We start from the raw sequence: 14,891 nt of genomic DNA, 5'->3' as shown, positions 1-14,891 counted from the left end.
ATTATTTTCAGGGACCTGAACTGTTATTATTAGGGTTTGGTTTGAGTCACTAACACGTGTGCATGATCTGATTCTTGTTTTGTGTTCATGTGAGCAAGAGGGCCTACACACGTGTGACTTTTAATATGAACAAGCACCACCCTACTACTCATTAATTAATACATGTCTGAGAATAATAATATCTAAAGTTTTTGTCACTTACTTAACCTTAATTAATATATATATATATAATTAAATTAAAATGATGGTTGATTTGGAGAAAATTAATATTGCCTTCAAAGGTAGTATAATACACTGTTAATGAACGTGAACTTAAAAAAGCATGACATCAAAGTTAGTGCCCAAAAAACAACTACAAAAGAAAACATGGTCAAAGAGCATCATCATCAATTCAAGAAGATGATTTTGATTTAGTAACTATTTTTTTATATTCAGATGCTTTACTTTTCTTTTTTCTTTTTCTTTTTTCTTCCCCCCAAAAAAGGCCAAATTTTTTTTAAAAAAAATAAATAAAAATAAAAAAAAAGGTCCTTGTTCTTTAAATCTCACTTTAAGAATAGTGCATGATAAGGCTGTGGATAACATGCTTAATAAAGTGTAAGCAACTAATGAAATTCAATGCATTGTTAGAAAAAGTTAGAAAGAAACATTTTGATCATCAAAGCTAAATGGTTTTAGGTACCTATTTGTGTGATAAACACCGACACCGGCACAAATGATTATATTCCCATCTTTATTGAGCAATAATAAGTGTTATGTAAGTCGAAATTTTGACCATGAATGTCATATTGTCCGAACAAATGGTTGTTATATATATATATATATATATATAAACAAAATTAACAAGCCACGTCAGAGGTCTGTGCAAATTTTTTTAATTATATCATACACCCTCATCTTGCATAATTTTAATTCAGTAGACTCAGTTCTGTGAACGTGGTTCATTCTTAGCCATAGATTTATAAATTTTATTATTATTTTTTATTATATAATGTAAGAATAAATTAATAAATATATTAAAAGATCCATGCGCTTTACTTTAGAAGTTATTAAATCGAAGTAATCCAACAGGTAAGATCAAGCCACATTTCGGCTCTATAGTAATTTTCACGAACCCATTTTCATTGGATATCTCTCATCTTGAGAGGGCGAAAAGGGAATCAAACCTATGACCTCATCCATACCCAGGGCACACAAATGCCAATAGGACAAGAAGTTGCCATTGTAAAATATATATTCATTTTGATACCCGAAAACGATATTTATTACCATTATTATTTAAAAATGTTCTTAACAATATTTTGTTTCCCGAATCAAAATTGCAATTATATCATCATAAATATCGCCATCAATTTTTTTTGAGTATAATCGTAAAGCAATAAAAAAATTTCATGCATATCTCTAAATCATAAGAATGTGTAATAGTAAAGAGCTAAATGTGAAAAAATAAACATACACACACAAACCCTAAATCACAAAAGGTGTTCTAAATGCTTGATCATTAGACCAAGCATGAAGCTTAAGGTGTGTTCAATTCAAAATGTATGGAGATTAAAATTATAAAAAAAGAAGGGGTGTAAACCATAAATGCATCACTTCATTCAAAACAAACATGAGACATCCACCATACTTCACCACCTTATATTTATTTCATTGAAAACAAACATGCCTTACAACAATGACCAAGAGAAGGACCACAATATCTTTCACTACCACAGACCATAAAGACAAGATTATAATTTAGTCCACCAACATGGAACTCAAGTGTTAAATCTCAGTTTCAGTGTAAATCAAACATACTTGAATTAGAAGCATACTGATAAGAAAAGGAACCAGAACAGATGATAAGAGTGCAGACACAGCACTGAAACATCAAAATGTTGTAAAAGGTGGACCCAGATAAGGCAGAGCAATCCATGAAGGCAAACCAAGTGGGGTGGGTTTCTCAAGTGGGATGGCAATGCAACACAGTACTAGTTATACACTTTGGAAGGTGAAGTCTACCCTCAAAAATAATGGTCCCATGAATGGACCCAAACCAACTCATCACAGGTGGAACACACTCATGAATCTCTGGTTCATTCTAGGAGTACCAGAGTTCTTGAGATGCTGAAATGCATTTAACACTTTGGCTCTTGATAATAAAGTTGAAGATGTCACAGCGAGGACGCAAACAAAATTCATAATATTATTACTCAACTCGGTGAATAGTTAAATATTAGTATTACCAGGTGAGCATGGGTGTGTACTGAACCAGCAGAGCACTCATTCACAGCCAGCTATGTAGATGGTTGTCGAAAGAATTCGAATGGTGATAATGAACTGCATGGGATTTTATCATGACAAAGCTTCAGAATTTTATGGTGGAAGACAGTAAAAAATGAAAGAGTGTTAAAGGGGAAATGATATGGCAGGGTAAATAGGAAAATTTACCATAGTGTATGCAATTAGACAGAGAATTTTACTCCTTCATCATCAGTTGAAGTTCCCCTGAAAATTGCAGCTTTACCCTTCTGTTCCAGTAATCTCAAAGCACGCATCAGCACGGTACGGTCAATGCCAGCAAGATCTTCAAGTAAAAAAGCAAAAAATGACATCAAGAATAGATAAGCGAAGCTTTAAAAGAATAGTGATTCACAATCATTGTGCATCACCTAAAGATATAATACATAACCATGAAATTACATTGTTTATGCAAATCATGTGAAGTTTATCCATGAAATGTTCTAATTGAGAGTTGGGAAAGGCTAACAAGAAATAAATAATCCATAATGTATCATCATGAACTGTCATTGAGGTAGATTAATTGGATGATTTAGTTGCACCAGCAACATTTCTATCCAACAATTCAATGACAGATCGTGGAATATGCTTTTAAAAAATGCACTTAAGTCAAATTGGCATGAAGGCCGTGTATTCGAACAATGATCAAGCTGAACATACCAGTTCCACGGGACTCGAATCCTGAGCGGATATCTTCAACAGTCATGACACTATCTTCAAATCCATTTTCTTTCACCTAAACGTATTTTGGGAGAAATTACTTATGATTGATTAACAAGCACCATTGCAAAAACTTGGGCTTCAGTCTGAGTGGACATACAAAATTTACGATGTAATCAGCCCAATCTTGAATCCTCATCCAAAGGATAAGACATTTTTTATGTCCTTTATCCATCCATTCAGCACGACCTGTGACATGGTGGAACTTTAAAGAGCTACTATTTCCATTGGCTTCCTAGCTATTTTGCTGAAGGCAGGAACTAAAGGCACAGTAAAACTTGAAAGAAAAGAGAGAAAATCATAACTTACCTTCATTAACTAATGCAGAAAGAAATAGCACCTTTGCTTCATGGCTGAGAGATCCTGCAAAGGCGCCACAAAAGTATAACAAAACCACACAACAAGACAAAGCTTAAATGATCATGGAACATGTATTTATATTCACAATGCATCATTTAACACAAAATATAAGCAACTAAGTCCAAGATGAGTTAAAGAATCTGGTTAAATGCATGTAGAACAAAAGCAATGCCAATTTTGAAACACTAATCAGGATTTAAAATTTTCTATAACTTGTCCAGTTCCCATCTAAAACATTACCAGTTTAATAAGACAAAGATGAACCTTTACATGAAACAATCAATGATAAAAAATAGAATAACATAAGAGCAGAACTTACTCTCAATCACCGGATTAGAAAATAGAGGAAAATCTTCCTCTAATCCTACTACAAAAACCTTTTGATTTCTGCAATAATCAAGAATTAGTTCTTTCCACAACTGCACTTGCTTCTCACGAGTTTCCCTCACTGGCTGCAGGCTAAAAGAATAACATGGTCTAGACTAAATTAGATAGTGTGTCAAACACATTTAATTGCATGTAAAGCAAAAACATTATCAATATAAGACAGTACAGAGAATTAGTAAATAATAAGCACAGGTCCAAGAGATGTTAATCCACTGATCTAGCAAGCATTTAGGAAAAAGGATTGGAATGGAATAAGCTGCAAATCTTTCAACCTGATCTATCATTGCAAAAAACATAGACTTGTTCATCTACTACTATACAAGAAAGATAAGAACTTTCATAATATCATGCATTATGTGTTCAAACTTAAAGCCTATTATTCAACTTAACAACATACTGTGTGAAAAATTATTAAATGTGTTTAATTAAAAAAAAAGTGTAGGTAAAATGTTGGTAATCAACACTTTTAAACATAACTTCTGTTTGATCAAAAAGCCTAGCACACTGACACCCTTAAACATATTATGACTAGAAATTCTTTTGGATTATGATACTATCTCCAGTTCTTGCAAAAGCCAATTTCAGCCAAGCTTTAAAACTATAGCTTAACATATGAAGACAAAATAATAGAATTCCAGCTCTTTTGCGAACTAAACACCACTTCAAAAACTATGGTCCTCTAAGTCCACACAGGCAATTCAAGCAAAACATTAAATTTCATAGCATAATTCATGCGAAATATCTCTACCATCTCTACCTATATATTGCAGTAACATCAACTGGTCAATCGAATTTTGTGAACAAAATATAACACCATAAATCTGAAAAACAACAAAAAAACCTAAAATTTCTGATAAATAATCAGTTCAAGGGGAAAAACACAGGCTTACGTGAAATAAGGGGGATAGTTGAAGAAAGCCGGCAGCTTGAATTCTCCCAACCTCTGCATCTCCAGCAAATAGAAATCAAAATCCCTGTATGAAAACAATCAGAAAATCATAAAATCTAAGAACAAGAAGGCTTCTGATCGAGAAAACCCTGAGATGAGAAAAGGGAAAAAAAAAAATCATAGGATTTGGAAGGAATTCAAGAGAGAGATGAAGAGAGTGAATCACGCCTCGTACCAAGAGCTCGACGGTTGACCCTGGTTTTCGCTGCCTCGCCGTCGCCGGCTCCTCGTCGTCGGAGAAGAAGCCGATCGCCGGAGAAAGGTACGGGGAAATTGGGAGATTTTGGATTTAATAAAAATGAAATCTTGATCAGCACTAAAAGTTAAATTAGGTTTTATTTTTTTTAATAATAATATATATATTTTTTTCATATATATATATATATATATATATATATATATTTATATTTTACCTATTCAATGGGTGTTTTTTTTAGGTGCATAAAATGCGAACTCAAAAGTTAAAACTATTTAAAATCACTTATTTTAAATAGTTCTGATAGGTTGAGCACGAGCTCAATTCTCTAGAAGAGCTCCCTATGTTTATGTTTGTGATTACAGGCCTAGTCAAACCCAGTATTATTTATCATTTATTATTTTTAATCAAGAATAATCAGATATCTTTTCAAGGAGCATACAAAATAATTTTTTTAATAAAATAGTCAATATTTTTTGTGCCAGAGATATGGGCGGGTATTCACCAGAAGATATAATTATTGGAAAAGGAGAAATAGAATTACAGAAACATATAGCAAGCAGTATTTTAGAAATGGCGGATAAATTGGAAGGATTAAAACAAATTCAATCATTCTTAGGAAAATTAAACTATGCAAAAAACTTCATACCAAATTTAAGTAAATTGGCTGGACCATTATATAACAAAACAAAACAAAATGGTGAACGGAAATTTAACAATGAAGACATTAAATTGGTTCAAAAAATCAAACAAATTGTAAGCAACATAAAACCTTTAGAATTACCACCATTAAATTCATACTTAATAATCGAAACAGATGGTCGTATAGGTGGTTGGGGAGCTGTTTTAAAATTTAGACCAAAAAAGGAATCAACAAAAAATGAAGAAAAAAATAAGCAGATATGACAGTGGAACTTATAATACTAAAGTAACAAGTACAGATGCAGAAATCTTAGCATGTATTAAAGCCATGGAAAAATTTAAATTATTTGTTATAGAAAGCAAAGAATTTTTATTAAGAACTGACTGTCAAGCTATTGTATCTTTTTATCATAAAAAGTCAGAAAATAAATTATCTACAAATAGATGGTTAACATTCATAGATTATATAGTTGGAAATGGATTCCATGTCATTATTGAACATATTAAAGGGAAAGATAACATTATAGCAGATCAATTAAGTAGAATTATATAAGAAAATAAACTTAATTGAACACGAAAGACTTGTCCATCCGCATAGTAAGACTGTGGCTGCAAAAACCAGCAGGTCCATTCGCGTTCTTGCTATGGTGGGAGTCTGGGTTATCATCATCCAAAAATATAAAAAATAAAAATTTATAAAACTAACAAGATTCTGTTTTGCAGATGTCTAAAGTTCCTTCAGCACAAGGAAACCTTTTTCCTACCCTTCAATTCTCAACTATCCCACAAAAACATTTCCCAGTACCTATTTTGAATTTATAAGTCCCATCCTCGACTTCAGACCCAAACCTAAATACAGGGGATTTTTTTTCCAAGTTCCTACCGGGATTATTCAAGTTCAGGGATTCCCGCCCTTAATTAATTTTTTACAAATTAAATTATTATTATTATTTAAAATAAAATTTATAAAATATTTATTAAAAATCTCATAAATATACTTTGATATAATTGAAAATACATTTACAAATATTAGTAGTTGATATGTTAAAGGCCCAACACCAAATACTATCAATATACACAATCATTAGATGAGATATATATATTGAACACCCATTGGCCCAACACTAATGTTCATTTAATTATTAGTAATTTATTTATTAAATAAACATATGGGTTTCTGTTCAATTTTTATATAGATATTGACAACATGAAAGGTAACATATTATATATATATATATATATATATATATATATAATATTTAAATTAAATATTTAATATTTTGGGGCTGGGCTAGGGAAGGCATTTCCTTGACCCCAATGAGTCTGAAAATCGGGTTCCCCATTGGATCCGAGATTCATTGACAACCTTACTTTGTGGCCACCATATGCCAATAATTCAATGAATATAATAATGTATTTAAACGTTAAATGAGAATAAAATAAAATAAAGTAAAACAAAACAAAATAAAATAATGACGAAGTTCTCAACGGTTTATGTTGTGGAACTGTTATAAAAGGTTTTATAGAAGCGCTTGAAATGGTTTAAGCTTTACAATGGCAAGTTAATTAATACGCACACTTTTTAAAATTTTGGAACTTATAACAACCAAAACATTGGTGTAGCTTGCATGGAATTGATATACTTTGAACACCTACAATTATGAAATAAAATAAAATAAAATACCATAATAAAAGATAAAAAAAGATTAATCATATAATTAAGACTTTTTTATCCATAAACAAAATAACGGGGGAATAAAAATTTATTTTAAATGTATATGGAAATTGTTTCATTTCATTAGAGTGATAAATAAAATAATGTGAAAAATAACATTATTTAAAATGTAATTGGTATATCGCAATTAAGTTTTTACAAACAGTTGAACTAAATTAGCTTGCAAAATTTTGTTTGAGCTCAATTTGATATTAATTTTGAAAGCTCAAAACGATGTAAATCAAAATTAATATTTAAACAATATTTATCTCAAACAAACTTCAATGATATCTCTTAAATTAAATTCTACTTATGCAACCATAAACCTAAATAGTGTAGAAAAGAATTATTAGAACAGAAACTGAATACATCACTATTTTTATTCAAAAAAAAAAAACACATATAAGTATATCAAAAAAACATCAAATTATTTTGTATGTCTTGGAAAAAAAAACAAAAGGCCTAAAATTACAAACACTGCCTTCTCTCCCAAAAATAATAAATAAAAAAGAAATGAAAAAAGAATAAATAATTATACATACAATCTTCTCTGCACCAATAAATCAAATCCATGAAAATCAGTCCATATCAAGTGGCAAGAAGACCTTTACTGACATGAGAAGAATGGAGGCAATATAAATACACTTTTTCTTCTATACATGATCACCCAAAGAAACACTTCTTTGGAACTCCACCATGTTTGATCTCATTTTTTTCATCAATGAAGTTTAATCCTGCAATCCATGTATGTGTATAAATCAAGATGTATTCCAAAAATAATAATAATAAAGTAATAGTCCCACCCACAATAATCAAGCTGTAAAATATGCATGAGATTGAGAATTCCACTGTCTCTCAATACATGATTGAGAAGTACTGAATATGTGTGTGAAGTGACTTGTCTGTATTATCAAAAACATAAAAAATAAAAATAAAAATAATTATTAGGAAGCAAAAGAGCATCAAAAGGAAGGATAGATGTTGAGATGAGATTGAAAGGTTGGTAATATGTCCCAATCAAACAGCACAAACTGCATGCCCTACCATAAACGAAACAATGATAGAAATCTAAAATTTTCTTTATCCATTCATGTCCTTTTATAATAGAAGCCAGACAAGATTGCTCATCTGTACTTGTCATTGTTGTCTACACTTATCATCTATGGCCATCCATGAAATGGAACCTACTCAAGAAATTTTCATTCTATAACCATTTTGAATGAGAAACAATTAAGGCATGAATGGTTATGATAACAGAGCAATTCAAATAATAACCCATGATTCACTATATGAATAGAACAAGGGACTGTCATGATTAGAGCAGTGTAAGTGTTCCTTTTATGGATATTCTTATCAAGTATATCATCTCTGATGAGGGCATTAACAGTAAACAAGCAATTGTTGTTAAGATAAAGGCAAGAATAAGAATCTGCATGATTGATTAAGCGGGTATTCCTGAAGGATAAGGCAACTTAAAGTTGAAATGTGGCATCATTATAATTTTATAAACAGTCTGCCCCATTGCCAGATCAAAGCACAACATGGCCTCCATGAGGACCATGACTACTGAGAAAAAAAATAAAGTTAAGTAGCAGAGATGCCAGAAAACAAATCTTTATACAAATCAACCTAAAATATACCTTAGTATTATGAGACATATGTTGGTGCAGTATCAGTCGTTTTAACCAACTAACTTTCTGAGTCGGTAAATCTTCTTTTCTTCAATTTTGTAGGTCTTAATAAAATCTAAGTGCTAGTGCTACAAACTTATGTTCAGAAACATTAAATATGAAGGCCAAATCTTTTGTTTTGCCAACTTTATCAAGTATTCTCAGTATAACTCTATGTTACCTGTGATTGCATAGTGTTAGTCCAAGTATTAAGTTAAATCCAAATGATCATATAAACAAAGTCAGTTCAAAAACATAGTTACAATCCATCTACTTCCTATTGAAATAATCCTTTCTTGAATTACCTTGTTATGCTTTTTTTGCACATCAATATCATGGTTTTTGTTACAATTATGCATCTGTGTATGCATATAAGAAATACATTTATCTCATGCAAGACTTCCACAAATCATGTTGCTAGTAAATATAGAGTTAAAAAGCTCTCCAAAAAGATAATCTAATTTTCATCTCAAATCATGTATAGCTTCAAATGATTCAAGATAACAATTTTCATTCCATCAAACCCTAACTTTAAGTGGCACATCGGATGCAAACAAATCAAAATCTACAAAGAAAAAGCATCCAATTCAACATCTTTTTGGAGAACTTTTCAAAAATCCATCTTAGACTTATTATTCTTAGTATATAACACCATGAACTTTTTCACAACACTTATATTCCTCTTCATCAACCTCACTCACTTGCAAAGATTCAAAAATTTAGTTTCATTTTACTTTCAATTGACTTAAAATCAAAAATTTGCTTGAATTTTAGCTCAAAATTCAATAAATCAAAGTATTTTTCATGGAATCACTAAAAATAATGAATCAATTAAAGGAACTTTTTTGCAAATAATGAAAGAAACTCACCATCTGAACAAATAAATGGAACACTTTGGCAGCGCGCCGCCGTGACCACCGGCGCCGGCGCCGGCGCCACCCTGCTTCAAGCTCACAGCATCGCAGACTACCCGGATCGGGACCTTCCCGGTACTCTTACCGCCCACTCTGAGACCCACCTTCGTCCTCAACTCCACCCCAAATCTCAGTTCCTTGCTCTTAAACCTCACTGCCATCCTCCTCCCCACCGCCTCATCCACCATCATCCCCTTCTCGCTCGCCGAGAACCTCGTCACCGTCGAGTTCCGCTTCCCCTGCACGAATCCCGGTGCGCTCGACGAGCCTATGGTGAGATCCCCATCATCATCGGCCACCGAGACCCACGCTTCCAGATCCGCATACGAGAGCCCCATCTTGCCATTGTGGTTCGCCGCCTGGACATCGACGGCGGCGGCGGCGTCAAGGTACGACGACCCATCGGATCTAGACGAGACGTTGAATCTCGACGCCCGGAGAGACTCGATCCGATACGAGGGAAGACGAGGCTGGAACCAAAGGTAAGCGAGAAAGCCGACGATGGCGAGGAGGACGATGAGACAAAGTATAATAATGGTGACCCAGAAGCATGCTCGGCAGCAACAAGATCGGCGCCGCCGCCGTCTCGTCGGAGGTTTGCCGGGGTGCCGCAGTGTCGGGGGGAGCTGAGACGGTTTCCGCGCCACCATTGGCGGACGAGGACCATTGCCGCCATTCACCGCCGCTGGTTCTCGGTATCCTGGTGGCCTCTGAAGCATTGGCTTCGCCGGCGCTGCCGCCGGCGCCGGTCCCGGCGGCTTCTCCGCCATTATCTCTTATCTCAGTGTCTCAGATCTAGTGTGTTTTTTTTTTCTTTTTCTTTTTCACCCTTCGAATATTATAAATTATATATCAAAAATTGGGAAAAAAATAAATATTTTTTTTTTAAAAAAAAGGATTGAAATGAGGTTGAAATTAAAGAAAAATTAAGATGAGATGAAGATTGAAGAGTACGTGGAACACTGGCGGTGCAAGATAAGAAAGAGATCGGTGATGGGAGTGATATGATCGGACGGTGGAGAAGGAGAGATGGATGTGGAGGAGAAGATGTAATATTGTTCCTGCGGAGAAGGGGATGGAGGAAGAGGAGATGGGGAGATGAGATGGAGAAGAATCAGAAGATGGAGGGGGAGGTGGGCTTAAATGGCGGGGTTTATGTCTGGATGGTGACGTGGCGAGTTATGATTGGGTGGTGTGGAACTAGTACTTATGTCGGTGTTGTTGGATCCGATCCAATAATGGGATGTTTATTGGTTGTCTTAAGATCATAGTTAGATGTTGATAGATTGGTGTTTGTTAAATCTCAACCGTTTAAATTTTTTAATTGAAAATTATTAATATAAAGTTTTCTTTATTTGAAATCATACCGTTATTTAATATTTAATCAAATCTTTTTACTTTTTAAGTTTGCTTTAAAAATTATTAATGTCGACTCTATTAAAATCAGGTTCTCTTTTTTTAAGATGTTCATCTCACTAGTTGTAAAATAAAGATACTTTGTTGTTGAGTTTACAATTGTGCTTCATGCATGTATTCGTCCCTAACACATGGCTTGTCCACATTTGTCAGAAAAAAAATTAATTTGTTATACCACCGTTGTAATAAGTGGTGTTTAAAACACTTAACTCTCACTGTACTCCCAGATTGCATAAAAAAATATATTTATTTTTAAATAAAAAAAATATATTTTTTTTGATATGTTAATTGTGCCCTTGTAAACAAGTTTACTAAAGTAATAATAATTTCATCAACCAATATTAAATTGGTAATTTTTGACATAACATATAAATTTTTAGGTGAATATAATGATAATTAAGAATTAAAAATTTAAAATAAAATAATCAAACTAACTTTGTTCGATACGTGCAAGAGGCAATTAGTTCTCAAGTGCTCCCTTTTTTCTTTTTTTGGTACATTTGATTGATAAAAAATTGATTAATAAAGTGTAAGAAACATGCACTTTATTTGTTGAAAGTAGGGCTTGTTTTACTTTGATTCTTTACTTGGATTTTCTTCTTTCTTCTTTTTTACTTTTTTTAAGGAATAAAAAATCTATGATCAAACTATGATGAGGGCATGAAGTAGGGAAGGATAAATGTGTTGCTTTGGTTGTTAAGTTTGCACGTATGGTGGAGTCCCTTTCTATTTACTTTTTTTTTTTTTAATGTTTGTTTAAACTACTAATATTAAATTAAATGACCGGTTTATACTCATTTTAGATTATAAATGTAAAAAATAAGTTTTCAAATATTATGTTTATATCAACTATCATTGGATGTTAAAAATACTATGTTATTGTTGTTAACTTTGATCCAACGTTACATTATAAGAACATGTTTCTCATCTTTAAATTTTGTTTTATGGAAAAACAGAAATATAAATCACCTAAAATATATTAAAAAAATAATTATATGTATAAGTATATAAGTTAAAATAAAGATATACAATGTAAAAGAATTGGCTTCACTTAAAACTGAAGAAATGATTAGATGACCTATAATGATTAAAGAAGAAATAAAAAAAGCGTAACAGAGCTTCCAAGAAATGACCATTAAAAAAAATCATTATTGTGTGACCGCTCAATTTCAACTGAGCATTAAATTTTTTGAGTAGATCTACGATTGAAGAAGAGCTTTGAGTAATACTAAAAGATGTGTATAAAAAATCAATATTGTTTTTGGTAATCATGGTAAAATCTCTCGTCTCAAGTCTGTTCAAATCATGGGTTTTTATTTATAATAATAATAATAATAATAATAATAATAATAATAATAGTAATTTTTAAATTATGAAGAACTTGAGGAAATTTGGTTTTTTTAAAAAATAACCTTTAAAAATAAAAATAATTTATTTTATTTCATAGATTAAACAAAAATGTAAGGACCAGAAATATTCTTATAACATATTTTACAACTTCTAAAATAAAAATTGAATGAATAATTAAATCTTTAACATTAGCTACTATGTTAACTCATAAGCTTCATCCACCATTTGAAACCAATATTTAATATCTATTCTTTAATTTCATCGACATCGTATCTTATTGTATTTAATCTAATGTAAAAGTAATTCATTTAAAATTTTCGGTTATCATTAATCGGTGTTTAAAAAAAATTATCAAAGATTTCCTAAAAAATAATTAGACCAAATTTTTGTATCTAAACTCTTATTCCATTTGATGTATAAGACATTCTTCATTGGTCTTGTCTTTGTTCTCCAAAACTTGTATTAATTTTCATAACATGAATGCCACCATCTAACCTTACATGATTAAGCCTTCAATGGATTTATATCAATAAAATTTTCAATTAAAAATTTTTATTGATTGATTGCAATATTGAGATAAATTTATATAATACATGCAAACCATTACTAGATTCCATGCACCTTCAGAGACAAAGATGTATGGCTTTAATTAATTTGTTTTATGCTATTAAATGTGCAATTTGTATTAATTTAGTCATAATTAGTTTAAGTTTAACCATGAATATTAATTGGATTTTCCATATAATTCAAAATTGGTTGCTTATCATGAAGCCATGACCTGTTTAAGACTATTTCAATACTAGGTTGTTCCCTGTTTGTTCTATTATTGTTTCCCTTGTAAATGATTGAGCCTATATTAAGCACATCAACCAAAAGACATAAAATTAATAACACACGGTGCTTATACCTAAACTTGACATAATTAAATAGGTAAAAAATATCTCAAGGCATGAACCAACTCTTTCTATTGCATTTAACGAAATAACCCAATGTCTTCTGGAAGCGGGGATATATTAAGTACATTAACAACGCTCTTTTGTGTGTACCGTAAATGCATGAGTTTGTCGAAGTAATAATACCTGGTGAGTGGGTAGTCGAATCCACATGGAATAGTGATTAGAAACACAAAGATTCCTATTAAACTAAAACGAAAATGAATTAATAGTGATGTCAATAATAATCAATGCAAATAGAAATAAGAAAAAGAAGAAGGAGGTGCAAATAAAAAATAGGAGAGACAATTGACGATAAATGGGGCACCCGGACATTGCTCACCCTAGGATTGTTGTTTCAAGTACAAGACAAATTATTATGTTTCCTAACTAATGTATAATGAGTCATGGAGATCCTTAAACACACGGTCCCAAAACTTAAGGTCAACCGTGACTAACCCTACATTATGCCCCGGTGGAGAAATCTCTCAGTCTCGACACCTCACACTGTGTTAGGTTACTTTAGGCTTTAGGGATTCCAAGTGATAAACCCTATTCCCTAAAATAGATCTAACCCTTTGGTCCAAGCGAAAGACCCCTAGTCACAATTAAACCCCCAGATACTAAGGATTACTTCAATGCTTTCACTCTGTTGCTTGCGCAACTAAGCCCCAGCGGAGTTTGTCTCTTAGCACTTCACTCTATTTTGACCGCAAAAAACTCTTGGAACGTGGAGGTAGGATAAATCACACCGGAGGGGAAAGGGGACGTTCCGCTACCTCTCGACTCACCCTCTCAACCCTCTCCAATCTAGTATTGTCTAACCCTCATGGTGTGTCACTCATCCACAAGGATTACCAAAATGGATTCTCAACCCTAGTGTCACTCTAAGGGAAAATCAACTCAACAAGTATTCAAGATTGGAACTCAAATAAAACATCAATTAAAGAAAGCATAATAAATGGTCAAAGAAACAACATCATCCTAAGGTTTACAAGTCCAAGTACCCACTAGAGGTTTAGCTCTCTATGGAGTAAAATACAATTAATAATGAAATAAAAAGTAAAAATATGCAATCCATGAACAAAATCCCCTTGGTGTTTGTGTTGATGGTCTTGTGGAGTGCCCGCGTCTTCTCCAAAGGTCCCTTCGTCAAGTCTAGGGCACACCTTGCCAGATCGGTGCCGACGAAAGCTCCCCCAATAACTCTCTGAGAGGAAATGCGATGTCGAAGGCCGTAAACCCCTACAGAAGCCTAGCCAAAGCCTCTCCAAACCCTAGCCACGAGCGCCTCCAAAGGTGGAGAAAAGATAGCCAAATGATGGAAAGAAGGATTATGAAATCAGGCTGAAATCATG

At 32.7% G+C, this 14,891-nt stretch overlaps 2 protein-coding genes across 3 annotated transcripts; both read right to left on the bottom strand.

The window, feature by feature from the left end:
• Window positions 1–1,613: 1,613 nt before the first annotated feature.
• Window positions 1,614–5,021, bottom strand: LOC120280041 (vacuolar protein sorting-associated protein 25-like). 2 transcript variants are annotated; one of them, XM_039286740.1, is made up of 8 exons: window positions 4,875–5,021; window positions 4,641–4,724; window positions 3,683–3,822; window positions 3,313–3,366; window positions 3,104–3,192; window positions 2,944–3,019; window positions 2,434–2,569; window positions 1,614–2,322 (listed from the first exon to the last, which is right to left on the bottom strand). In XM_039286740.1, exons 2-7 carry the CDS (start codon window positions 4,697–4,699, stop codon window positions 2,448–2,450), a joined length of 540 nt encoding a protein of 179 aa, XP_039142674.1. In that variant the 5' UTR covers window positions 4,700–4,724; window positions 4,875–5,021; the 3' UTR covers window positions 1,614–2,322; window positions 2,434–2,447. The 2 variants fall into 2 exon arrangements, with proteins under 2 accessions (XP_039142674.1, XP_039142675.1); XM_039286741.1 differs by having other exon boundaries at window positions 4,866–5,020.
• Window positions 5,022–7,580: 2,559 nt separating this feature from the next.
• Window positions 7,581–10,936, bottom strand: LOC120281315 (NDR1/HIN1-like protein 6). Its single transcript, XM_039288170.1, has 3 exons — window positions 10,790–10,936; window positions 9,791–10,664; window positions 7,581–7,985 (listed from the first exon to the last, which is right to left on the bottom strand). Exons 2-3 carry the CDS (start codon window positions 10,603–10,605, stop codon window positions 7,970–7,972), a joined length of 831 nt encoding a protein of 276 aa, XP_039144104.1. The 5' UTR covers window positions 10,606–10,664; window positions 10,790–10,936; the 3' UTR covers window positions 7,581–7,969.
• Window positions 10,937–14,891: the final 3,955 nt, after the last annotated feature.

This window comes from Dioscorea cayenensis, chromosome 17, assembly GCF_009730915.1.
Source record: "Dioscorea cayenensis subsp. rotundata cultivar TDr96_F1 chromosome 17, TDr96_F1_v2_PseudoChromosome.rev07_lg8_w22 25.fasta, whole genome shotgun sequence".
Classification (NCBI taxonomy): domain Eukaryota; kingdom Viridiplantae; phylum Streptophyta; class Magnoliopsida; order Dioscoreales; family Dioscoreaceae; genus Dioscorea; species Dioscorea cayenensis.
This window is presented reverse-complemented; position numbering and strand designations above follow the sequence as displayed.